At 39.2% G+C, this 24,536-nt stretch overlaps 1 protein-coding gene across 1 annotated transcript in view; it reads left to right on the top strand.

Moving 5' to 3' along the window:
- REV1 (REV1 DNA directed polymerase) overlaps positions 1-24,536 on the top strand; it is a 77,334-nt gene that overhangs the window by 3,046 nt on the left and 49,752 nt on the right. Inside the window, exons 3-4 of the mRNA XM_055088932.1 lie at positions 11,593-11,653; positions 12,983-13,109. Coding sequence (XP_054944907.1) covers positions 11,603-11,653; positions 12,983-13,109 — 178 coding nt within the window. The 5' untranslated portion in view covers positions 11,593-11,602. The remainder of the gene's footprint in view (positions 1-11,592; positions 11,654-12,982; positions 13,110-24,536) is intronic.

Genomic DNA, 24,536 nt, shown 5'->3' with positions numbered 1-24,536 from the left:
TTTTTTTTGGCGGTACGCGGGCCTCTCACTGCTGTGGCCTCTCCCGTTGCGGAGCACAGGCTCCGGACGCGCAGGCTCAGTGGCCATGGCTCACGGGCCCAGCCGCTCTGTGGCATATGGGATCCTCCCGGACCGGTGCACGAACCCGTGTCCCCTGCACCGGCAGGCGGACTCTCAACCACTGCGCCACCAGGGAAGCCCCGTGGTTATGATTTATTACATTGAAAGGTTACAGGTTAAAACCAGACAAAGACATGGGGCACACAGGAGAGGTCCACGTGTGGAACTTTGAGTTGTCCTCACCACAGGAATCTGGGGTGGCGGTGACTTCTGTTAATGACAACTGACAATGCCCATGAAGTATTGCCAACCAGGGGAGATCACCTAAGCCTTAGTGTCCAGGGTTTTTATTGGAGTTTGGTCAAATAGATGAGGTTGACCTTCCGTCTCCAGCCTCTCAGAAGGTTGGTAGTGCATGGTCCGAAGCCTCCACCGTAAATCACAAATCACGTTGTTAGACTATCTGGAGTGACTCTTAGCCCCTAGATAAACAGACATTTGTCAGGCAGGGCATTCCAAGAGCAAAGGCCAGACCCCTCTTTGAGCAGGGTTAATTCTTTACTGTATAGCCCCATCTGTGCATAGCCTTTGATTTTTTTGACAGAGTAGGATAATATGTGTACTTTCATCTTGAAAGCCTTTTTAAAAAATGGATAGATATATAGAATCATACATTTAAAAAACTGCAAGAGACTAGAGTTTGTCAGGTCCACCTCTATCCACAAATGAAGGAACTAAGATCTGACTGCTTAAAAGGTCAGTTAAAGTTGGTAGTGTCTCTGGGTCTCTACTTCTCATGAATATGGACATGTACAGTTGGGGTCTAGATGCAAGCTATTTGCTGGACCTGTTTTCCTCCTTAGTCCTTCTGTCACATGTATGGCAGCTACTGTTTCTGACCCAGACAGGTGCTAGGGTCAAAGCATTTTGTTGAATTGTATTAGGCTAGTTCAATTCAGTAGGAGTGTTCTTTTCAGAAGTTTATTATACTGATAGCATTGTTTGTTTCTCCACTGAAGATTTGGAGACATAGGTTTGTACAAGGTAAGTGTGATTTTGTACCACAAACCAGCCGTGCAGCCTTATCAGATATTTTATCATAGCCCTTCTACCCTAGAAGGTGCCTGTGTGCAAAATAGCTAGTATTTGGCCTGCCTACTCCATGGATGTGTTGTCAAGATAAATAGGATATGTAAGGACCCCTTGGAAAAATAAAAGCACTATGGAAATGTAAGATATAGTGGTGTGTTGAAATTTTTAAAATTTAAATGTTAAAAATTTAAGGAGTACTGAAAAAAAGGAAATGTAAAGTGTCAGTTGACAGGTGAATTTTTTAAAAGAAGGTGGGAATATGGTAATTTTCCCTTCCGTTTTCTGTTTCCTGCATTTTCTCAGTTTTCTGCAGTAAACATACAGTGCTTTTATAAATCGAGAAGGAAAAACTATTTTTGAAAAGGAACACTTAACAAGACTGAATACCGAAAACACGACAAAGCAGTGTATAAACACAAATCATGAATTTGGAGGATAATAGAGAATGCCTCAAGAAAAGATAGATCAGACTCAGTTCTAGAAAAGCCTTCTGTACCCACACGTATAATTTGTTGTTTAGAGAGTGCTGTGTATATTGTAGCCCCTTTTATTTGGTGGGTTAAAGTTCTTTGAAGTCTGTGTTTGTTTGGTGTTGATCAAAATGGTATCATACAGTACAGGAATTGTTTAACTGTGCATAAAAAAATTGATAATAGGAAAATGCTTCAGTATACTGAAGGTGAAGAGACCAGGTTAAAAAATTTTTTTAAGGGTTCTGTTAGACTAGGAATAACATTTGGTCTAAATATCTTGACATTTTATTTTTATATGTTTTTCAAAGGTATTTTAAAGACATGAAATACATGCTGTATTACGATATAAACTGTCAGCTCGGTTTAGAATCTCTAAAAACCAGTATATGGTGAAGACAAAAGGTGGTTACAAAGGCATAGTAATTCCCTTCACACAGGTGTCTGATTGTTGTTTTTAATAACTTGGTGAAAGTCTCTTCAAAGTCAAAACCTGACTAGTATGTTAGGTGGGTTTAGAAGAAGGTTCTGCTTCTCTAGGTTTTGAAATTCAAGAATCTCCATTGTGCTCTAATAACTTCAGTGGTCTGAGAACTATAGCCTTAGACAATGATGGTCTCTAAGGCTGAACCAAAACAAAACCTCAAAACAGCTGTTTATCCCGTGTTGAAGCCTTTAACATTTAAGGACAGAGGAGAGCCCAGTGGAGCAGCTTTGTTAACCTTTGTCAGTCGCTTGTGAGGCCGATCCTTGGCCCTAGTAAATTAGCTTTGCACATGGCCTCCTACTGCCCTCCCCAGGAAAAAATCCCAGATGCGCAGCTATACAGTGTCCTGGAGAAGAACAGCCTGCTTCTGAGCTTTGTATCCTAAGTGGACATCCCGGATACCCCCTTCCCTGCAGGTAGCCAGTCCCTGTGAACCCAGTTGCCAGTGTCAGAGTCCTTTTTTTAAGCTTTCTTTGCTTATTTTTAAAAATATATTTTAAAAAGTTTTAATTGTGGTAAAATGCATATAACATACAATTTACCATCTTCACCATTTTTAAGTGTGGCATTAAGTACGTTCACATTGTTGTGTAACCATCACCGCCATCTGTCTTCCCAGAATGCTTTTCACCTTGCATAACTGAAACTGTACCTGTTAAACAGTAGCTCCCTGTCCTCCCAGCCCCTGGCAGCCACCATTCTGCTTTCTGTCTCTATGAATCTTACCACTCTAGATACCTTATATAGGTGGAATAATATGGCATTTGTCTTTTTGTGACTGGCTTATTTCACTTAACATGATGCCCTCGAGGTCCATCCATGTTGCAGCATTTGTTGGAATTACCTTCCCTTTTTTTTTTTTTTGAATTTTTGAATTTTATTTATTCTTTTAATACTACCTTCCTTTTTAAGGCTGAATAGTGTTCCACTTTATGTATATACCACACTTTGTCTATCCGTTCATCAGTGGACACTTGGGTTGCTTCTGTCTTTTGGCGTTTGAGAATAATGCTGCTGTGAACATGGGTGTACAAATATCTTGAGACCTTGCTTTCAATCCTTTTGGGTATGTACCCAGAAGTGGAATTGCTCGATCATACGGCAGTGCTATTTCTAATTTTTTGAGGAACCACCATAGCATTTTCCATAATGGCTACACCATTTTACATTCCCACCAACAGTGCACAAGAGTTCCAGTTTTTTCGCATGCACGTTAACACTTATTTTCTGTTTTTTTTTTTTTTTGATTGTAGCCATCCTAAAGGGTATGAGATGATATCTCATTGTGGTTTCAATTTGCATTCTCTAATGGTTAGTGATGTTAAGCATCTTTTCATAGGCTTAATGGCCATTTGTATATTTTCTTTAAAGAGATGTGTATTTAAATTTTTTGTCCATTTTTTAATCAGTGTATTTGTTTTTTATTGTTAAGTTGTAGCACTTCTATATATATTCTGGATATTAGTCCCTTTTCAGGTAGATGTTTTAAAATATCTTCTCTCATTCTGTCAGTTGCCTTTTGCTCAGTTGATTGTTCCTTTTTGATGCACATTTTAAAATTTTGGTATAGTCTAATTTATTTTTTTCTTTTGTTGCCTATGCTTTGGTGTCATCCAAGAAATCATTGCCAAATCCAACGTCATGAAGCTTTCTCCTGTGTTTTCTTCTAAGAGCTTCATAGTTTTAGGTCTTACATTTAGGTCTTTGATCCATTTTCAGTTAATTTTTGTATATGGTGTACGATAAGGGTCCAGCTTTATTCTTTTGCCTGTGGATATCCAGTTTTGCCAACTTCATTTGTCAAAAAGATGGTGCTTTCCCCCATTGAATGGTCCTAGAGAAGTCCTTTTAAATACACAAGTCCCTGGGATGGGTCATACCTTAAGCCAGTTATTAAGCAGTTTCTTAATTGTTAGTAGAGAATTGACAGCTAACTAAGGTAGAGAAGGAGGCCCCGAAGAAGGAAAAAAGAGGTGTTCACGAGCAGTGATGTGGTGGGAGCTGCAAGTAAACTTGCTTTATTTTGGCCTTGCCTGGTGATGGTCTGCGTGGCTGCGTGCTGTTTTCTCTGCATCTGTGTCACATTCATGGATGAGTATGCTACCATAATATGCACATTCATTCTTCTATTGTGCATTCATTTCTGTATTCCAGTTCATTCAGCAACTATTTCTTTTTTTTCCTCACAAATTTTTTTTCTTGTTTACTTTTTTTAACATTTTGAAGAGTGTGGCCCATTTATTTATTTATTTATTTATTAACATCTTTATTGGAGTATAATTGCTTTACAATGGTGTGTTAGTTTCTGCTGTATAACAAAGTGAATCAGCTATGCATATACGTACATCCCCATATCTCCTCCCTCTTGTGTCTCCCTCCCTCCCACCGTCCTCAAATCCATTCTCTATGTCTGCATCTTTATTCCTGTCCTGCCCCTAGGTTCTTCAGAACCGTTTTGTTTGTTTGTTTGTTTGTTTAGATTCCATATATAGGTGTTAGCATACAGTATTTGTTTTTCTCTTTCTGACTTACTTCAGTCTGTATGACAGACTCTGGGTCCACCCACCTCACTACAAATAACTCAATTTCGTTTCTTTTTATGGCTGAATAATATTCCATTGTATATATGCACCACATCTTCTGTATCCATTCATCTGTCGATGGACACTTAGGTTGCTTCCATGTCCTGGCTATCGTAAATAGAGCTGCAATGAACAATGGGGTGCATGTATCTTTTTCAGTTATGGTTTTCTTAGGGTATATGCCCAGGAGTGGGATTGCTGGGTCATATGGTAGTCCTATTTGTAGTTTTTTAAGGAACCTCCATACTCTTCTGCACAGTGGCTGTATCGATTCACATTCCCACCAACAGTCAGCAACTATTTCTTAAGTAACTGTTAAATGAAGATAAGATAAACCCATACATATACATACGGCTAGATTAATGAGACTGAATAAAAGCCACTCAGTTTCATTACTTAATAGTCAATATACTTGAGAGTTATGAATACGAAAGCAACAGATTAACACTGACGGATATGTATTTGGGCATTTTCTGGGTATGTAGTGGGAATTTTTCTGGTGTGTGATGAACTGTTCAGAACCTTACAATGTTAATAATTCTATAACAAGTAGATAAATAGCACTTTGGAATGAAAATGATTTCTCTTGGTGATTAGTATCATTCTGTGGGGAGATATTAAAATCCACCAGTAATCATAGTAAAGAAGACAGAATGAAGTTCTTTTTAGTGGGATTTGACTAACCTCTTAAGATGCACATTGGAAGTCCAGAGCGAAGTGGTGACAGTGCGCGCCAGCAAATATGAAATTGAGTTGGGGGAAAGTGTGCATCAATAATTTCCATATAGTTTTTAGTAAGCAGGATCTTCCTGACACTCTTCATAGCGTCTTGAACATCCCTGTGGAGAGCCTGAGAGAGTCAGGAAATCTTTTGCATTGTGGGCACCCAGGGCCCCTGGGCTCACAGAGCTGCTCTCCTGTTTGCCTTGCACTTGCCTCCTCTGGCAGCTGCTGTTCTGTGTAGACATGGGGGGTGGGGTGGGACTGCACTGATGCCTCTCATGTGGTGTCTTTCTAATATCATTACTTGAGGCCTAATAGGTATAGGTGTGTTTAGCTTAGAACCTTTCAAGGGCCGGGACATATCCAGCCAATTTTGTAGAGGCACATATAGGAACGCAGAACAGAGCCGAAGTCTTTAGACTTAGTTTTTAGTTCATTAGTTTTGGGTTCAATCTTTTCTTTTTTAATGGCTGCATCGGGTCTTAGTTGCAGCACATGGCATCTTTAGTGGCAGCGTGCAGGCTCTTTGTTGCCGTGCGCGGGCTCCAGAGCACGTGGGCTCAGTAGTTGCCCCACGGCATGTGGGATCTTAGTTCCCTGACCAGGGATCGAACCGGCATCCCCTGCATTGCAAGACGATCCTTTTTTTTTTTTTTTTTTTTTTTTTTTTTTGCGGTACGCGGGCCTCTCACAGCAGTGGCCTCTCCCATTGCGGAGCACAGGCTCTGGACGCGCAGGGTCAGCGGCCATGGCTCATGATTTTCCCGGACTGGGGCACGAACCCATGTCCCCTGCATCAGCAGGCGGACTCTCAACCACTGCGCCACCAGGGAAGCCCAAGACGATTCTTAACCACTGGACCGCCCGGGAAGTCCCTCAGTCTTTTTCAATTTGAGCTTTTTCTTTTGAGACTATCTTAATCAGACCCCAAGTAATCTGAAACTTATAAAAGCAGGGTTGCTAAAGTTGCAGTGGGTTTAGGGAGTGGAACCGTCCGTGCTTGCTGTTTTTACCCCCAACTCTTGTTTCCTCCCGCACATCCAGCCTGACTCCAGTTCACGGCCCGTGGGATTCCGAGGATCACTAACCAGACTTTATTTTATAGTTGAGGAGTCCACGGTGCTGTTGGACATGTATGTAGCCAGGCAGCTCAGCTGGGCTGGCATTAGAGCCCAGGTCTTGAGTCACTGAATCTATTGTGTTGTAGACCACAGATAGCTTATTTAAAATAACAACGTGTGTGTTTTATAGTCTTCAAACGGTTTCCATGTAGGTGGTCTCATTTGATTTTCACTCTGTGGCCTAGCAGGGTAGATTTGTATAATAGTAGCTAATGTTTATTCAGGGACTACCCTAAATGCTAGGAATCAGGGTACTTTTGTGTACATGAATTCATTCTTTATCCATTTTTTTAAACTAATTTTTAGAAACCCAGAAATTGGCTTCTACATTAAAGCTTGGGTAAGAAGAGGTTAGTAGGTTATTTTAGGTCATGAATTACAGTCTCTGAAATGTTTATCACTTTCCTCAAGGCCATCACGCACTGTGGAACTAGACTGGGAACCCAGTCTGCAAGAGTTTCATCTGAAAACTAGAAGGCAATTTTTATTTGCAAGTCTGGCTTGATAATTGGATGGCTTGTTGTTAAAGGGCATTCTCTTTTTAGTGAGCAGGGTTAGTCAAGAGGATACATTGTAATTCGGAACATTGTGTAGGGTTAGGGTTACAACCCTAACCCTAACTGAACTATCTAGCATCTGCTGTTGGACAGAAGAAAGTTACACAACTGATGTCATCCAACAGTGACAGGGCTGATTAATTGCTACTCCTAATATTCAGCAAAGACCAGTTTTACAGTTAGGTTTTTACCCCTGATCCATTGTCATAGGCCATCTTAATCTATGTATAGATTATTTAAATGGATTTGATAGGACAAGCTGCCTTAAATCTTCTCTGGGATACATTTTTAAAAATATAAATAGGGCTTCCCTGGTGGCGCAGTGGTTGAGAGTCCGCCTGCCGATGCAGGGGACAAGGGTTCGTGCCCCGGTCCGGGAAGATCCCACGTGCCGCGGAGCGGCTGGGCCCGTGAGCCATGGCCGCTGAGCCTGCGCGTCCGGAGCCTGTGCTCCACAACGGGAGAGGCCCCAACAGCGAGAGGCCCGCGTACCACAAAAACAACAACAACAACAAAAAACTATGTATTAAAATATAAATAAACATGTAGAACATCAAAGTTGTTACATAATCAAATTTCTGAAATTGAAGTACATTACTAAAGTATGTGAATATAGTAGTTTTAATTTTTAATGTTTAGTTTCTGAAAATAGTTCTTCAGTGTGTCTTGTGTAGAGCACCAAGGGGAACTCTAGTAGTCAACTACCCAAACGTCTGATAGTGAGAGACCCGGGTAAGATAGTAATTGAGACTCAGAGAGATGGAGGTTTACTAGAGATTAATGAAGCCAGTTAGAGGCAGAGCCTGGATTAGAAATAAGTCCCTCACCCCTAGTCTTTTATTCATAATCTTTTGATTCACGTATGCTGTGAATTATGCTACAAACAATAACAGATTGATTGCCATTGTAGTTTTATTCAGTCTGTTTTTAACATTGATTTATCCAGATATTTATTGTTTTCCTTGTTGCGGGTTTTTTTCTGTATTTTTTTTTTTTGCGCCACGCGGGCCTCTTACCGTTGTGGCCTCTCTCGTTGTGGAGCGCAGGCTCCGGATGCGCAGGCTCAGCGGCCATGGCTCACGGGCCTAGCTGCTCCGCGGCATGTGGGATCTTCCCAGACCGGGGCACGAACCTGTGTCCCCTGCATCGGCAGGCGGACTCTCAACCGCTGTGCCACCAGGGAAGCCCTTTTTCTGTATTTTTGTTCGTTTATCCAAGAGAATTTTCCTTCTATCTAAGGGATATCCTTTAGAATTTCCTTTAGACAAGTTTGCTGGTGGCATTAACCTCTTTTTATTTGCCTGAAAGTGCCTTTATTTTATCTTTCTTGACTGAATATTTCTCTGGGTTTAGAATTCTAAGTTAGTAATCATCTTCTTTCAGCACTGTTGTCTTCTGGCTCTGTTGTTTCTGATGAAAAGACAGCTGTCTGTTTAATTGCTGCACCTTTGAGTATTTTGAATGGAATCTCTGATTTTCCTACCCATGGCAGCTTTTAAGACTTTTTCTGTCTTCAGTTTTTCATAGTTATACTATTATATGTCTAGATATAGATTCTATTTTTTCCTCTTTGGGGCTCATTGGGCTTCTTGAATTTGTGGCTTGATATCTTTAATCAGTTTTAGACTGTTGTAGTCATTATTTCTTTAAATATAACTTCTGTTTTTCTCCTTTTTCCCTCCAATTTATTTAAATTAGGCTTTCTCGAGTGTCCCCTGTGTCTCTTCTCCTCCCATCCATATTCTCCGTCCTTTTGTGCTTTATCTGGGCATTTTCTTCTTATTTATTCCAGTTATGCTTTTATTTGGTTTTATCTATTTATTAAGTTCTTAATTTCTAATATTGTATCTTTCAATTTCTAGAGTCACCATTTAGTTATTTCTAATATTTTCCAGTTCTTTACTGATATTCTGAAATTTGTCTTTTCCCTCTTTGAGCAGGGTAAGCTTGATTAATTTAAAGTCTACCTTAAATTCCATATCTGGAGTCTCTGTAGGTCTGTTTTTGCTTTTTGTTTTTTTTTCTGTTGGTTCATGTGATCATTTCTTTGTGTGCCTGGTGATTTTTATTTGTGTACTAGATACTATATTTGCAAACTCATTTGTAGAAATATACGAAGTTTAGGAAGTTGTCTCATCCTCAGAGGATCCACATTTCCTTCTGCCAGGTGCCTTGGGGCACTCATGGGGCAGCCCGGGGTCACCTGCATCTGCTTTCAGAAGACTGAGATGACCTGGGGCAGGATACTGTAGTCGGCCTGCCTCCAGTTTACTCTGATCTTGGGGTCCTACACCCAGGTGTGAGAGCTCTGTCCTAGGAAGAGAGCCCTAGCTGTTGTTGCCTTAGCTCTGTGTTTGTTCTCAGCCACTCCTTGAGAATTGCCAGATGCCTCAGAGGGAAAGGGTCTCCCAGTTTGGGGAGGTGATGTGAGGTGGCAGGTCTCCTCTGTCATCTGCTGAATCTTGGCTCAGTGATTTTTCATTATTTGCTAGGCCTTCTGTGTCTTGAGGCAGTTTTTTAAAACTATGTTTTGTCTAGCTTTCCTCCTCCTCAGCGGGAGGGTAGGTCCAAATTACCTAGTTCACTGTTGTTACGGGATTTTCTCAAAAGTAGAATTTGAATGTGTAAAATGAAATATGTTTATTTCTTTTTTCCTTTTCTTGATCTTAATTGAATCCTGGACCAATAGGAGTTTGCTGTACATAGGTCAAATTGTATTCTTTGAAATTGGATGAAATTACATCTTCAGTCCTTCATTCCTTTCACTTTTCAAAACTTTAAACATTTGGCTGGGATAGCTGTTTTACTTTGGAATGGGGGAAGAACCTTTTAAAAAATGATTTTGTTTCATACTGGTGTACCCTCATTAAACTATTGATAAAGATTTTCATATTGGCCTTTTGCAATAGGTACCTGGTAGGTTTTAAATAAATGAGGCTTTTAAGTAGATGGCCAGATGAATTAAACTTTTTAAATGTATTTTGTTCTTTAATTTATGTTCATTTAGCAGATTAATAGTTGCAGATAATTTTTGTGAGTATGCATTCTTAATGTACAGTGGCCAGAACTCCCACACTCTTTACTTGTAAGAGCAGATGTGCAGAGTTAGAGTTTATATGAAGTCAAGAACTGTGTGTTAACACATTTCCCAGACTCCTTTAGGATAAGGGAGAGGTCTTGAGGGACTGGACAAAGTGAGCCTCTTGAAATCAGAAGAAGTATTGAACAGCGCTGATGGCAGTCCTGGGACTCAGGGTGAACACATTGGGTGGCCATGCCCTTACCTTTAGCAAACTTAAAAAAGCAAAACAAAGCAAAGCAGCCCTTCTCTCCTCCAGCATCCACAGTACCTGATCAGGGTTAATCACTTTGCCTCCTGTTCTCAGCCCTTTCCACCTGCCCCTTGTCTCTCTGTTGGACTCAACTCTGACTCTCTCTGCATGTCTTTCAGTCACCTATTAGGAGTAGACAGTAAAAATTCATAAATAATATAAAGTCAGCAAGGAGAAATTATAAATCCTGTATATACTAAGAATAGAAATATTTGAAAGAAAATATCTGCTGATGTGTGTGGATAAAGTGTGGCTATCTTAATAAAAGATTTTTTTAAAGCATATCAAAGCCAGTTTATCTTGGATAATGTATAAGGCTTCTCCAGTGGTGTATGGTAACCCTTTGATATTAACCTATATAATTGCTAGAAGAAAAATACTTAAATGGAGATCATATTAATTTTGTGAAGAATAATGCAGTCATGTCCCAAGATGTAGCCATTTGGGTTAGAAGAATTTGACTTCACAAGGAATTTCATATAATGACTGCTTTGATTTATACCTTGCTCACCACTAAGCCAGCTGACACTTGAGATGAGCCATTTTGGTGGCTTCATGGTATAGTTGGTCATGTGTTACCTTAAGGACAATGCCAGATTTACTAATTTATTATTGGTGATAGTCTTTCTGCATCATGTCCCCTAGTTGCTTTGATTGACTTCTTTTAGAATTTTTGCATAATAGATGAATTACACTATGACTGTACTCTTAAGTGTGCAGTATGTAATAGCAAAGACAGAATTTAAGAGCCATATTATAGGGCAGTGCATGAAGGAAAATGTTTTCTTAGGTTCCATTAACACTAATTAATGTTAACAAGTAAGCACAGTATGTTAGTTGGATTTGGTGATGTTTTATGTTTGAAGGTGTTAGGATTGATGCCCAGAAATGTATAAAAGTTTTTCCTGTTAAAATTAAAATTTAAAATAGTTGTAATTAAAACCTGATACTTAACCTGTAAGGAGTTTTGGGGGGAACAAATTTCACTTGTGAAGCCAGAGAATGATATGCTTTGGAAAAAGTTTCCTCAGTATGATATTTTGAACTTTTATGAATTGAACATCTGAATTTATTTTAATTTCTCATTTTTCTTGATATTGAAATAAGATATCAATTAGTAGTACCTTTTGTTACAAAATTGATATATTTCTTTCTTCCCCTAATACAGAAGCTCCACCATGAGACGAGGTGGATGGAGGAAACGAGCTGAGAATGACTGGGAAAAATGGGTGTGTTTTAAAAGAATAAAAATAATTATATTGAACTGTCTAGGTATTTTTCATTCTTCTTTTAGTTTATAATGTGGTTGAAGGCATTTTCTAAATTGTAAATCACTTTAGACACCAACTCTTTGTGTTTTCACAATGTATTGAAAGCTTAAACTTTGAGAAATTTTGTCCTGAGGAAATAAATGTTCTGGTGCACAGAATTTATTGTATGATAATTTTATTGCAGCATTGCTAATAATTCTGAAAAACAGTAAAACGTAGCTATCCAGTAATAGGGGATTATCTCTATACCGTGGAACAGTATACACCCATCATTTAGCTGTATATTTCTTAAGCTGGCAAGATGGCCTTAACAAAAAGGGTGTATTATAAAGGACTGTTATTACATATGATCCTATTTGTGTAAAACTTCTGTGTTCTGAGGCACAGAAATAACTTTGAAAGTAAGATCCCAAAATGTTAGCAAGGAATGGGATCATAGATAATTTAAATTTTCTTAAAAAAATGTTGACAGCATGTAATATTTGAATAATCAAAAACAATGAAGTCATTTCCATTTTGGAAAAAAATATATACCACTTCTAGACACCTACAGCTTTATTTTAAAGACCTTATTGATAAAGTAAAATTGATAGAGTCTTAATCTATTAACCTTAATTATTTCGATGTTCAGGAAAGGTGTGGCTGAATTCATAGATTTGTCAAGGTCTTTAGCAAAAATAATAATGTTTTTATATTCTTTTTGAGGTTGGTGTTATGAATATTAGTAGTACTACCAAATAGATAGATTAGATCCAGAATTTAGCCACTGAATCATTTATTGTATTCTTATCTACATGTATGGAAGACTTTACTGGTTTGTCAAACTGCTTCATTTTACTTGAATTTATTAATCTTAAGCTTCCCATACACAGAAGACAGTGGAAGCCAGTCAAAATATATTCTTACTGACCACTTATCAAATTTTTAATTGATTTAAGCTTTGGTATAACTTTTGCTTGATTTTGTAGATAAGAACAATATTTTGTGGCATTACACTTATTAACCTTGACTTACCTTTTCCCTCTTTTAACATAACTTTTACCATTGTAACAATGTGTTAGAATTATTAAACATTGAGTTGACAGAGGGAAAAGTCTCCCTTGACCTGCCTGTTTTATTGCCTTGCGTTATGGTTCATGTTTATCATTATACCTTATGTCATCCTTATACCTTGGTTACTAGCACAGAATAAGGCCTTCTTCTTTAAATATAAATTTCTTTCTAAAAGGGGAGGGTGGGAAGAAAAATAAAACTTTTGTGATTAGTTTACCTTTTCTTTAATTCTAGGGTGGGTATATGGCTGCCAAGGTCCAGAAATTGGAGCAACAGTTTCGATCAGATGCTGCTATACAGAAGGATGGAGCTTCATCTACAATTTTTAGTGGAGTCGCCATCTATGTTAATGGATATACAGGTTGAGTACTCTTTATTTTTTAGGTACCCCATTTTAGCCTGTACTTTTATTAGGATTGGGAGCGATTTGTTTTAAATTCTGTTTTTAATTATTTATCTTGTATATAAAAAAGGTAAAAGTAAAACCCTCTGCCTAGATACCCCTCCTTCACGTTTCCTTTCCCTCCTCCTGTGCCTGCCATTGTCTTATTTTAAATTTTATCAAAGCACATAGTTTTTTAAAGTCAAGTGAGGTTTAAAATGAAAAATTATGATCCTCCTCCTTAAACAACTCATCACACATATGGGGCTTGTAAACTGTGAGCTTCAGTAGAGGGGGATCTGGTAGGGCCACTTCATTGGGAAATCTTCATCTGTAATTATCCAGAGGTCCTTTTGGGCTGGTGGAGGAGGGGGTGGAGTGTGTGTGTCAGATTTCCCAGACTCTTGCCTAGAGAAGGGTGTAACCCAGCTGCCGGCATCCTGGTTGCCAGGAGGGAAGGAGAGGGCCAGGAATCTCACCGTTTAGGGAGCAGAGTGCCATTTAATCTCCCTGCTGTGTTCTTTCCTCCTCTCCATCCCTTCTCCCCTTCTGCTGTGCCTGTTGTCATCAAGTCCAGTACGTGGAAGGGGCAGGATAGTGTTTCACTGTGAGTTGGAGAGGAGTTCTGGAATTCTAATTCACAGTTTCAGCCGTGAGCTTCCTGTTTTACAACCTGTCCACAAGCCCACTCTTGGAGGTGCCCAGTGCCTCTGTTTTCATGAGTTTCTCTTGGTTTCACTAGCACCAAGCCGTGTCTTCTGGGTCTCCACACAGCCAGCTCATCTTTCAGATCTTATCTTTCTCTGATCTGCTGCATCAGTTACCACTTGTCTGTTGGCTGTCAGATTTTACTGCCAAAGTTTTCTTTTTATTCTCTTGAGGATTCCTCTCCTCTTAAGATCATTTTCTTGTGTTTTTTGAGGTGAATGGCTATAAATATTTGTGTTGGTCGGTTACGTTTTTTCCTCCCCACTTCTCAGTCGGCTCATACCCGCTCGTTTTTAGGGTCTCCGTTTAGCACTCCCCCTCGGTTGTCTGATTGTCTTGCTACTGGTGGGGGTGACTTCTCAAGGTTCTGTGGGGCTTTGGCTCCTTGTATTTATTCACATTTTGGCATTTATTAGATCTTATTGTAGTTGCCTGTTTACTAGATGAGTAAGAGCTTCATTTCCACATTTTAATTACTATTGTGTCCTTGGTGCCTCTACAGTGATGGGTATAACCACTCAGGGGGTACTTGTTGATTAAAGTTAAGTTTTAATTTAGCTGATACAAGTTGCCTGGTTGAGTTTTAGCAGGCGTGATTGACAATTTAGTCTAAGAATGTTATCTCAAAACGAATGGTGCTGCAACTTTGGGAAAACTCACATGCACCTTTTCTACTTACGCATCTTTTTTTTTTTTTCTCGGTACGCGGGCCTCTCACTGTTGTGGCCTTTCCCGTTGCGGAGCACAGGCTCTGGACGCACAGGCTCAGCGGCCATGGCTCACGGGCCCAACTGCTCCGCGGCATTTGGGATCTTCCCAGACTGGGGCACGAACCCGTGTCCCCTGCATCGGCAGGTGGACTCTCAGCCACTGCGCCACCAGGGAAGACCTTCTACTTAGGCATGTTAGAACGTTTAAGCTCCACAGACCTTCCTGAGATGCATTATAAAAGATTAAAGATGTTAATAAAAAGAAATAAACATTGCTCGTTACATCAGCAAGTTTTGGAAGTCTCCAATTTACGAGGGCACCCTTATTTACATAAGAGGAAGAAAAAAAGACTTTTTGTGTGAGGGAGAAAAAAATGAATATTTTAGTAGTCATTACCATGGTTGAGAATCTGGAATTCTAATTTACTGTCATCACTAATTTTTATGTGACTGTAAGACATTTTCTCTTTTGGACCTATTATTATCCCTATCCTTTTCTTTAAGATAGAAATAATATTAATTTTTATTCTTGTTATTGTTAGGATTACATTATAATTCTTTAAGTAAAGTTCCTTTATGTTGAACTTCATAGGGACATGCAAGTTGTGGTGATACAAATTTTTAGAAGAATTTTCACTTTTGCAGCTTTATAGATAAAACAGAATCTAACAGTCTCTGTGATAAATCAGCAAGAAAAGAATAGTGCTTTAGATGCAGTGAGACAAGTAGGGAATATTGTGTTGTTGGTGGTTCCTACTCATGCTCCTCATAGACTTTGACTGATGTTCCAAGTTTTCTTAATTCCTTTAAAGCTCCTAGTTCTGCCATCTGAACTTCTCTTTGGTAACCCACATCCCTTCCAACACAATTAGCTTTGAACTTGAGTTTAGAGTTAAGATTCCCCCATCTTCTGGCTACTCTGCCTCCGTTAACCCGTTCTCTCATCTCTCTTTTTCTCCCAAACAGCATCTTTTCCTTTCAAAGGTTAATAACTTCTTTGGCTTCTGTCTCATGTTTTAAAAAAATTTTTTTAAATTTTTGGCTGTGTTGGGTCTTCGTTTCTGTGTGAGGGCTTTCTCTAGTTACTGCAAGCGGGGGCCACTGTTCATCGCGGTGCGCGGGCCTCTCTTGTTGCGGAGCACAGGCTCCAGACGCGCAGGTTCAGTAGTTGTGGCTCACGGGCCCAGTTGCTCCGCGGCATGTGGGATCCTCCCAGACCGGGGCACGAACCCATGTCCCCTGCATCGGCAGGCGGATGCGCAACCACTGCGCCACCAGGGAAGCCCTCATTTTTTTAATTAAAAAAAAATTTTTGACTGTAGAATCACATGCAGAAAAAATAGAGACCATGAACCTTTGCCCAGTTTCCCCCAATGTAACATCTTGTAGAGCGGGGGTCCCCAACTTCCGGGGCCCCAGACTGATACCCGTCCGCAGCCTGTTAGGAACCGGGCCGCACAGCAGGAGGTGAGCGGCCGGTGCGCGAGGGAAGCTTCGTCTGCCGCTCCCCATCACTCGCGTTACCGCCCGGACCACCCCCCAGCCCACCCCTCCGTGGAAAAACTGTCTTCCACAAAACCAGTCCCTGGTGCCAGAAAGGTTGCGGACCGCTGCTCTAGAAAATGGTGCTGGATCAACCAGGAAACTGACATCGATACGGTCAAGACACAGAACCTTTTCACACAAGGATCCTTCCTGCCTCCCTCGTGGAGCCATACCGACTCCCCTTCTGCTCTCAGCCTGGCAGCTACTAGTCTGGCCTCCTTTCCTGTACTTTTTTCATTTCAAGAATGTTACGTAAATAGAACATACAGTATATAACCTTCTGGGATTGGCTTTTTTACTCAGCATAATACACTGGAGAGTCATCCAAGTTGTTGTGTGTGTCAGTAGTTTTTTCATTTTTATTCCATGGTATGGATGTTCCACAGTTGAACCGTTCACCCATTTAAGAACTTCTGGGTTATTTCCTCTTTTTGGCTGTGAACACTTGTGTACAGGTTTTTGTGTGAACATAAAGAGTGCAATTGCTGGGTTATATAGTAGTTGCATGTTTCATTTTTTTCTAAGAACCTGCAAAACTGTGTCCCAAGTGGCTGTACTATTTACATTCCCGCTAGCAATTTATGAGTGATCCAGTTTCTGTGTCCTTGCTAGCATTTAGTGATTTTTATTTTAAAAATTTAATAGGTATGTAGTAATATCTCTTTGTGGTTTTAATTTGTATTCCAGTTGCTCCACATCCTCACCAGCATTTTGTACAGACAGGTTGGTTTTTTTGTTTGTTTTAATTTAGGTATTCTAATACATGTGCAGTGGTATCTCATGGTGGTTTTAATTTTCATTTGCCTGATGGCTAAAGATGTTGAACATCCTTTCCTGTATTTATTTGCCACCTGTAGAGCCTCTTCAGTGAAATGTCTGTACATGTCCTTTGCCTGTTTTCCAATTGGATAGTTTGGTTTTTTACTGATGAATTTCGAGAGTTCTTTATATAATTCTAGATACTACTCCTTGTCAGACATGTGGTTTGCAGATATTTTCTCCCAGTCTGTGGTTTGTCTTTCACCCTCTTCACATGGTCTTTTGCAGAACAAAAGTTTTTAATTTTGTTGGGGTCCAGTTTATCAATCTTTCCTTTTATGGATTGTGCTTTCAAGTCAAAAGTCTTTGCTTAGTACTAGATCCCAAAGATTTTCTCCTATTTTTTCTAAAAATTTTATAAGTTTATGTTTAATTTTTAAGTTCATGGTCCATTTGAATATTTTTATTTGTTGTTTGTGGCCTGTGGATATCCACTTGCTAGCACCATTTGTTGAGCAGGCTATTCTTCCTCCATTGGATTACTAATGTACTTTGCTCAAAAATCAGTTGGGCATATTTGGGTGGGTATGTTTCTGGGTTCCATGTTCTATTCTATTGACATATGTGTCTGTCTTTTCACCAGTACCACATGGTCTTGATTACTGTACCTCTGTACTATATAGTAAGCCATGATACTGGGTAGAGTGATCATTGCCATTTTATTCTTCTTTGGAAAGGTTGTTTTAGCTATTTTCTAGGGCCTGAGCTTTTCCACATAAATTTTAGAAGAAGCTTTTCTGTGTCTACAAAATAGATACCTTGCTGAGATTTTGATAGGAATTACATTAATCCTATAGCTCAATTTAGGGAGAATTGACATCTTTACTCTGTTAAGTTTTCCAGTCTTTGGACCTTTCATCCCATTTTACTCTATGTTAATTAATTCAACGAATATATTTTGTATGCTGCTTGAGTGTTAGGTACTATGTTTGAACAGAGATGACAGTGATGGAGAATGTGGATTTTGTGACAAAAAAGTAATCTCTGGGCATTAGACATGAACAGAGCCAAGTGGGTGACAACATAGAAGTAATTGCCTTGGAGGGTTAGAGTGATTACTTCATAGAAGAACTGGCTTTTTGAACTGTCTTGGATAAATAAGGTGTTTTTTAGACAAAAATGGGTAAAGGCATACTTGTCCTAACCCTAACCTCCATTTTCACCTTTATATTCTCTAATTTTGGTCAACAGGGTTATTCTGATAGTTTAGGTTTGTCTTGTACTTTCTCTTTCCTGTGCTGCTCTGGGTGCTCTTGCTGATGAAAAGCTCCTTCCCTCACTTCTGTGAACTGGAGTCATATTCATCCATTAAGACCCAGTTAAATTAGATTTGCCTCCTTCCTTAAACTGGTCCACAGAATGTACATTTCATAGCATTATTGCTAGAAACATTTACTTTTGACACCGCTTGTATTGCCAGGTGTTATTTATGTACTGAGTTTTGGGGAGTCAGAAAGCCCGTTCGGTGTGGTGACCCTGGCCGGATGTGGATCAGAGGGAACACTGCAGGGCCTCCAGTTAGCTCCTCCTCCTCCAGGGCTTCATCCCTCAGAGCTCTGTCAGATGTTGCCTTCTCCAGGAGACTTTCCTTGACCAGCCTTATGTAAAATACATGTATCTTGCCCCCCAGTTGCTTTCTAATCCCTTATCCAGCTTCATTTCTCTTCATAGAATTTATTTGCTCCTGAACTGGTATTTATCTGACTTACTTTCTGTCTGCCCAGTGAAATAAAAGTGCTGTGGAGCACAGCCGAGAGTCCCAGGGCCTAGCAGCCTGCCCGGCACATTGTAAGATTCTCAATAAATATTAGTTGAGCCTACGAATGAATAGCAGAGTTTTGTGTTTGTACATCAAACACAAAATGTGTTTGACGTTTGAATGTTAAAATGTGTTCACTCATGTGCTAATTCAACTCAGTTTTCTTAAATGGGTAGTTTTAAAATAAGAAATGGGCCACGCTCTAGGCTTACTGAATTGTAATCTCTGGGAAATAGGCCCTGGGCATGTTTATTTTGGTGAAAGCTCTCGGGGTGAGCTAGTGCTTCAAATCTAGGGAGGTGTAATTGCTCTTCTGTGGAGTTGGATCAGGACAGTGAATATGGAAAGAGGCGTTCTGGTAATTTTCTGCTTTTTTCAGTAGCTGGATAAGAGACCAGGTCTGGTGACTTTGGCACTGCTGAAGTTTGTGGAAAAGCAGGGCAGGCTTGGGTATGATTTGCAAAATGAAACAAGGGGATATACAAGTATAACAGACTTATATCTGAAGTGGTAGGGATTTGTTTGTAAACGTAACCTTAACATTGATAATTTTCTGAGCATGTGAATATGGTGATTTAGGAAAAGAGTCCATTTAATGCTCTAATCTAATTTTTTGAAATGGATACCTTCCAGGAATTATTTTCTACGAATATATACATAGTATCTCCTCCTGTTTCCTGTGAGACTGATGGTGTGAATCCAGGGATGTAGGAATATAACCTGCATGGGAGAGACTTATTGTATTAATTTCTACCACCCCCTGTAATTTTGCCAGTGTCTGATAGGTATTTGCACCTATTAGGTACTCAAAAATGTGTTCTTTAGGCTTTTGAGATGTTTCTTTGGTTTTTACTTCGTTGAGTATATGTGGCTTTTAGTTGAATTTTGTAAGTCTGATGTACTTAGGGAGGAGAGGGGAAAAGAGAGTAGGCATGGCTACTGGAGAAAGAGTATTGGCCAGGGGTCAGAAGACAGAGGGTTCTGCACAATAGCCAGGTGATTGTGCACAAGTCATCTAATTTTCCTCTATTTCCTCATCAGTAAACTATGCTAAATTATCTTTCTAATTTATAGGATTGTGAGACTCAAATGAAATAATGAAAGATATTAACTACTGTAAGACCAAAGGAGGTATAAGCAGCCATTGGCTTACTTCTTTCTAGCATGTATGTGACACATTTAATCAAGTTCTTTGGACATGCAGGATGAAACGGTACACATGATGACTGTTTTCTCAATAGAGATCTATCAAGGAAAGCTTTTGCACAAGATTTTAAAACTTTGTTTATAGAATGTGTTTTAACCAGATGAGCAAAACTCTTTTATAAGCTGTGCCCAGAGACGTCACAGTGGTCTTCAGTGGCTGTTCTGATGTTATGTGATGGCGTTTGCTGTGGTGGAATTTCACATGTGGATCTTTAGGCCTAAATCGTGGTCCAGTGTTTAATATGTGCCTTTTACCTTTTCTGTGCTTACCTGTCTCTTATTTTCTGTGGTTGGTTTTAGTTAATGCTAAAATTTGGTTGCATACAGAATATTCTCAAAGAATGTTCTATAAAATTAACAGTAAGAGTATTATGGACTGTGAGTGTTACAGATTTGCAAAGCTTTCTTTTCAGGATATCTAAGTTTTTAAAATTGCACAGTCCTATTCAGTGAGAAATACAGTTTAAGTAAAAATTATTTTCTTGTTGATCAAATGTTCTTTGATGTATCTTGTGTTTTGTCAAGAAAGGATACATGTAACAGAAAAGAAAGGTGTATATGTTGTTCATCCTACAAGATGCATTTTAGAACCTGTTTTTAGATTTATTAAAACTTGAAAATGTTGCTGTGTTACAGTCCTCTTTTATCTGAAGTTGGTCTCCTTTATAAAAACCTCATTCAGGATGCTGAGGAGCTAAGAATTTTGGTTTAAAAGGATGTTTCATTGGGATTTTGATTTGCATTTCTCTCATGATTAGTGATGTTGAGCATCTTTTCATATGTTGGTTGGCCATATGTATATCATCTTTAAAGAAATGTGTATTCAGGTCCTTTGCCCATTTTTAAATTGGGTTATTTTGTTGTTGTTGAGTTGAAATACTTCTTTATATATTCTGACTATTAACCCCTTATTAGATAGATGATTTGCAAATATTGTCTTCAGTTCCACAGGTTGCTTTTTTACTTCTGTTGATGTGTGTCCTTTGATGCACAGAAGTTTTGAATTTTAATGTAGTCTAACTTAATCTGTTTTTCTTTTTGTTGCCTATGCTTTTGGTGTCATATCTAAGAAATCATTTCCAAATCCAATGTCATGAAGCTTTTCCCCTGTGTTTTCTTTTAAGAGTTTTATAGTTTTAGGTCTTACATTTAGGTCTTTAGTCCATTGAGTTAATTTTTGTGTATGGTATAAGATAAGGGCCCAACTTCATTCTTTTGCATGTGGATATCCAGCAAATGTGTTTTTTAATGACCTTTTTCCCCCACTGATGTTGTCTGTTCTGTCACTACATAATCAACATTTGAACATTGTACCATGACGTTGTTGGTCTTCATTTGATGAAGATGCATCGTTTGCACCTTAAGTTGGTTTCTGTTCTTTTCATTAGCACATGACATTTAAAGCAGTCCCTGACAGCACCAGTACCTTCATAAACAAAACCTACGCAATGAAATCACGGTTATCCAAATTATCCAGAACATGCTTGTTTTTTGTTTTTGGTAAGAATAACATTGAAATGACAATAATCATCTCACAGAGAACTTGTGATGCCAAGACTCTGTTGTTCAATTCCAATCTTGGAATCACCAGTGGTGAGCATTAAGTGAGATGAAGTATGGAAAGTACATGACTGGAATAGGTGCTAAATTAATGTTAATTTTCTTTCCTCAGTTCTTTTTAACCTGCTTATGATTATAAAGCAGTAAATGACAGTTTTATTTTGTTCCTCAAAGAGGTGGATGTTTTTTAATAAAATTGATATATATATTGGTGCTACTAGAATGACAGTGTCTACTGACTTTTTTTTGGCTGCACTGGGCCTTCGTTGCTGCGCGTGGGCTTTCTCTAGTTGCAGCGAGCGGGGGCTACTCTTCGTCGCTGTGCGTGGGCTTCTCATTGCGCTGGCTTCTCTTGTTGCAGAGCACAGGCTCTAGGTGCAGAGCACAGGCTCTAGGTGCATGGGCTTCAGTAGTTGTGGCACACGGGCTCAGTAGTTGTGGCGCACAGGCTTAGTTGCTCCTCGGCATGTGGGATCTTCCTGGACAGGGATTTAACCCATGTCCTCTGCATTGGCAGGCGGATTCTTAACCACGGAGCCACCAGGGAAGTCCCTTTTGTCTGGTTTTGGTATCAGGATGATGGTGGCCTCATAAAATGAGTTCAGAAGTGTTTTTCCCTCTGCAACTTTTTGGAATGGTTTCAGAAGGATAGGTGTTAACTCTTCTTTAATTGTTTGGTAGAATTCACCTGTGAAGCCATCTGGTCCTGGACTTTTGCTTGTCGGGAGTTTTTAAATTACTGATTCAATTTCAATACTGGTAATTGGTCTGCTCATATTTTCTATTTCTTCCTGGTTCAGTCTTGGGAGATTGTTCCTTTCTAAGAATTTGTCCATTTCTTCTAGGTTGTTCATTTATTGGTATATAGTTGCTCGTAGTAGTCTCTTAGGATCCTTTGTATTTCTGTGGTGTTGGTTGTAACTTCTCCTTTTTCATTTCTGATTTTATTTATTTATTTATTTTATTTATTTATTCTTGGCTGCTTTGGGTCTTCGTTGCTGCTTGCGGGCTTTCTCTAGTTGCCGTGAGTGGGGTCTACTCTTCATCGTGGTGCGCGGGCTTCTCATTGCGGTGGCTTCTGTTGTGAAGCACGGGCTCTAGGCACATGGGCTTCAGTAGTTGTGGCACGCAGGCTCAGTAGTTGTGGCTCACGGGCTCTAGAGCGCAGGCTCAGTAGTTGTGGCGCACGGGCTTAGTGGCTGCACGGCATGTGGGATCCTCCCAGACTAGGGCTCGAACCCGTGTCTCCTGCATCGGCAGGCAGATTCTTAACCACTGCACCACCAGGGAAGTCCCTCATTTCTGATTTTATTGATTTGGGCCCTCTCCCTTTTTTTCTTGATGAGTCTGGCTAGAGGTTTATCAGTTTTGTTTATCAGCAAATGCTTTAATCTTAGGGAGAGAAAGTAAGTAAACTGTAGATTCCTGACTGGCCAGATGTTCAGTTTCCACTACTGTATGTGAAGTCATTATGATGCTCTAGTTTAGTTTCTGTGATCCCTAGGCCCTGAAAATCTTCAGTTATGAATTTTGAATTAATTTTATTTGAAAGTTGTTTTCATTTCTCTTTCCAGTGCGCTATCCAATTTGGTAGCCACTAGCCACGTGTGTTAATAAGCATTTGAAATGTGACTAGTCTAAATAGAGGTGTGTTGTAAATGCAAAATATATACTGTATTCTGGAGACTTAGTATGAGAAAAAGAGTGAGATATCCCAATTTTATATATTGATTACATGCTGAAATGATAATATTTTTGGATTTATTGAGTTAAATAAAAACATTAAAATTAATTTTTTACTATTTTTAATGAGGCAATTAGAAAAATTTATATATGTGGCTTGCATATGTGGTTAACGTATTTTTACTGAGCAGCTCCAGTAGGTGCAGTCAGTAACAACAGATGAATTCTACACTGTAAGAATTTAACAAGAAGTAGTCAAACCTGGCATGTCTGTATGTGCTTTGTTAGCTTGCTTCTTCATTTTTAAAATATATTTTATTGAAGTATAGTTGATTTACAATGTTGTTTTAATTTTTTCTATACAGCAAAGTGACTCAGTTATATATATTCTTTTCCATTTTGGTTTATCACGGCATATTGAATACAGTTTCCTGTGCTTTGTAGTAGGACCTTGTTGTTTATTCATCCTATATATACTAGTTTGCAATTGCAAGCTCCCAATCTTTCCTTCCCAAACCCCCCTCCCTGGCAACAACAAGTCTGTTCTCTGTGTCTGTGAGTTTGTTCCTGTTTTTAAGATATGTTCATTTGTGTCGTGTTTTAAATTCCACATAAAGTGATATTATATAATATTTATCTTTCTCTTTCTGATTTACTTTGCTTAGTATGGTAATCACTAGGTCCATCCATGTTGCTGCAAATGGCATTATTTCGTTCTTTTTTATGGTTGAGTAATATTCCACTGTGTGTGTGTGTGTGTGTGTGTACCACATCTCTTTATCCATTCATCAGTTGATGGACGTTTAGGTTGTTTCCATGTCTTGGCTTTGTAAATAGTGCTGCTCTGAACATAGAGGTGCATGTATCTTTTTTTTTTTTTTTTTTCATGTATCTTTTTGAATTATAGTTTTGTCTGGGTATGTGCCCAGGAGTGGGATTGCTGGGTCGTATGGCAACTCTATGTTTAGTTTTTTGAGGAACCTCCATACTGTGCTCCATAGCAGCTGTACCAATTTACATTCCCACCAACAGTGTAAGAGGGTTCTCTTTTCTCCACATCCTCTCCAACATTTTTTGTTTGTAGACTTTTTAATGATGGCCATTCTGACTGGTGTTAGGGTGGTACCTCATGGTAGTTTTGATTTTCATTTCTCTAATAATTAGTGATGATGAGCATCTTTTCATGTGCCTGTTGGCCATCTCTGTGTCTTCTTTGGAGAAATGAAAACTACAGGCCAATATCTTTAATGAATATAGATGCAAACATTCTCAACAAAATATTAGCAAACCGAATCCAGCAACACAACAGATCATATACCATGACCAAGTTGGATTCATCACAGGGTCACAAGGATGGTTCACCATACACAAATCAGTCAGTCAATGTGATACACCCCATTAACAAAAGAAAAGTCA

Source organism: Physeter macrocephalus, chromosome 12, assembly GCF_002837175.3.
Source record: "Physeter macrocephalus isolate SW-GA chromosome 12, ASM283717v5, whole genome shotgun sequence".
Taxonomy (NCBI): Eukaryota; Metazoa; Chordata; class Mammalia; order Artiodactyla; family Physeteridae; genus Physeter; species Physeter macrocephalus.
This window is presented reverse-complemented; position numbering and strand designations above follow the sequence as displayed.